This window comes from Sphaeroforma arctica (genome assembly GCF_001186125.1).
Source record: "Sphaeroforma arctica JP610 unplaced genomic scaffold supercont1.34, whole genome shotgun sequence".
NCBI lineage: Eukaryota > Ichthyosporea > Ichthyophonida > Sphaeroforma > Sphaeroforma arctica.
Window position 1 is genome coordinate 89,534 of NW_014040524.1, and position 2,558 is coordinate 92,091.

At 46.1% G+C, this 2,558-nt stretch overlaps 1 protein-coding gene across 1 annotated transcript in view; it reads left to right on the forward strand.

The window, feature by feature from the left end:
• The window catches only part of SARC_00955 (hypothetical protein), a gene marked incomplete at both ends in the record, with an annotated part of 4,076 nt that extends 1,893 nt beyond the window's left edge, over positions 1 to 2,183 (forward strand). The window contains 2 exons of the mRNA XM_014305337.1: positions 675 to 1,125; positions 1,972 to 2,183. Coding sequence (XP_014160812.1) covers positions 675 to 1,125; positions 1,972 to 2,183 — 663 coding nt within the window. The remainder of the gene's footprint in view (positions 1 to 674; positions 1,126 to 1,971) is intronic.
• Positions 2,184 to 2,558: the final 375 nt, after the last annotated feature.

A 2,558-nucleotide genomic window follows, 5' to 3' on the forward strand; every position in this document is an offset into this window, starting at 1 on the left:
GGCATGACCATAGAGTTGATAATCAAGGTATGGGGATGTGTGTGTACGCGCACACGCACAGTAGTAGGCATGGCCATAGAGTTGACAATCAAGGTATGGGGATGTGTGTGTACGCGCACACGCACAGTAGTGGGTGAACTGAGGTGCAGTGTTGCTGTGGGCGAGGACACGCGTGGTGAGCAATGGCGCACACGCACGAGGTCACGGCAGTTGCAGGCAGCTGTGTAGTTTCGCTTGCGTTACCACGCACACACACACGTGGGGAATATAATCGTACACATGACAAAATAACCATATACAGGTGAATGTTATATACATGTGAATGCATATACATATGGGAATGTCATATACATGTCAATGCATATACTTATACAGGTGAATGTCATGTACATGTCAATGCATATACATATACAGGTGAATGTCGTATACATGTCAATGCATATACATATACAGGTGAATGTCATATACATATGAATGCGCGAGTGGGTACGCCCACACGTATACCTGCAGGCGCACACCTTTGTTGCTCATGTGGTTGGCATGTGTACGGCACGAGATAATATCAATAATTAAGTATAGACGCTCATCGTACCAATGCAGCCACAGACGATGACTCACATGCACAGACGATGACTCACATGGGCAAATCACTACACCTTTTTCAATACCTACAGTTCCCGTATCCAGAGGCCAACTTCCTATACACTGTAATAGAGGAACCACACGCCAGCTTAAACGTAACTAATGCGCCCGATGCGGGTACGTTTACTGTCACAGCCGACAACGGGACTGCCAGTGAACTGGACACAGTGCTACCTGTACAAGGGCTGGGGACATCACTCACCTTCACCCCTAACGCCAGTTTCTATGGCAACCTGTCCTATACTGTGCGCCTGACGACGGCGTTGCTTAGCGACGGCGCGGGCGGGAACTCGTCTCAGCCAATCACATTGCGGATCGAGATTGAGCAGGCGGTGCTGCCGCTGCTAGGCAGCGGTGGGCGTGCCATCCGGTGCGACGGCGTTAATGACTACATGTACGCACCTTACTTTGAGTGGCCACTGCAGAACTACACAGACCCAACGGACAACATCTCTCGCTTTGGGGGGGGGCCTATCACCATTGGTGAGTGGGCCGTACACAGTACACACATACCACACGGGCATATACACGCACGTGTTGCTCGGGGGAAGTAGGATGTGGTGGTACTTAAGAGTGGGCTGTAATCACCGCGTTATGCACATGCACCTTTCTTCCAACGACTTGTGTGCCATCACGTACTATTGCCTTGCCGTGTTTATTCGTAGATTGTGTAGTGTTTCTTTTTTTGGTTCGCAGATAGTGTTGTATTTCTCTGTTTCACTGCTCTGACTGAGGCCCTGTGTCCACCAATGACAAACTATGGAGTGTGGATGTGTTGTATACCTACGTTATGCCTACCGCCAGTGTCTTGGGGCGCATATTTCGGTAACCGATGTTCTGTGTATAAAGGGTTGGCTACGCGCTGTGCTCACTCCGTAGCCACACGTGTGTGCAGGGAAGTGTTTGTCTTCTATATCCATTAGTTTCTATTGTAAAGTTAAGTACATGCTACTCCTATGACCAATTATGTGCACAAATGGTGGGATGTATGTTTTTATATTGGCTGCTACATACAGCTTGTTCAGATTACATCCAACCCACTCTATGGTCAAACCTTGTACACAGAGGGATGGGCGTATGTCGTACTCATAGGTTGCTAATGACTGTGTTTATGATCCTTGTCTTCTCATACCATGGTCCTGTTGTGTGTTCAGAGGGGTGGGCCTATGTCGTACTCATAGGTTGCTAATGACTGTGTTTATAATCTTATCTTCTCATATATGGTCCTGTTGTGTGTTCAGAGGGGTGTGCCGATGTCGTACTCATAGGTTGCTAATGACTGTGTTGATAATCTTATCTTCTCATACCGTGGTCCTGTTGTGTGTTCAGAGGGGTGGATGTATCTATCCTCTGACTCGTCAGCGTATGGGACGTTGGCGTCGATTGGAAAAGGTGCCACGCCTTACAGGTCTTATGCGCAGAAGATGTTGTACCCTGGGGACACCACCGGACGGCTGGAATTCAGCATGCCCACAGGCAGTAATCGCCAGGTACGTGCTATCGATGGGCCTACGAGGCTGTGGCTGCTGCCACGTGACTAAGGTGGTATGCGTGCAGTTTGTATAGTAAGCTATAGTTTATATAAATTTAGGGCGTAGTTTATATATATATATATGGCGTAGTTGATATATATTGTACGCGTAGTTTATATATTTGGGGCGTAGGTTATACATATTTAGGGCGTAGTTGATATATTTTTGGGGCATAGGTTATATATATTTGGGGCGCAGTTTATCTATATTTGGGGCGTAGTTTATATATACATTTGCGGCGTAGTTTATACACATTTAGTATTTGGGGCATAGGTTATATATATTTGGGGCGTATTTAATTCATAATTGAGGCGTAATATATGTATATATATATATATATATATATATATATATATGGCGTATTATATATATATAGTGGGTGTT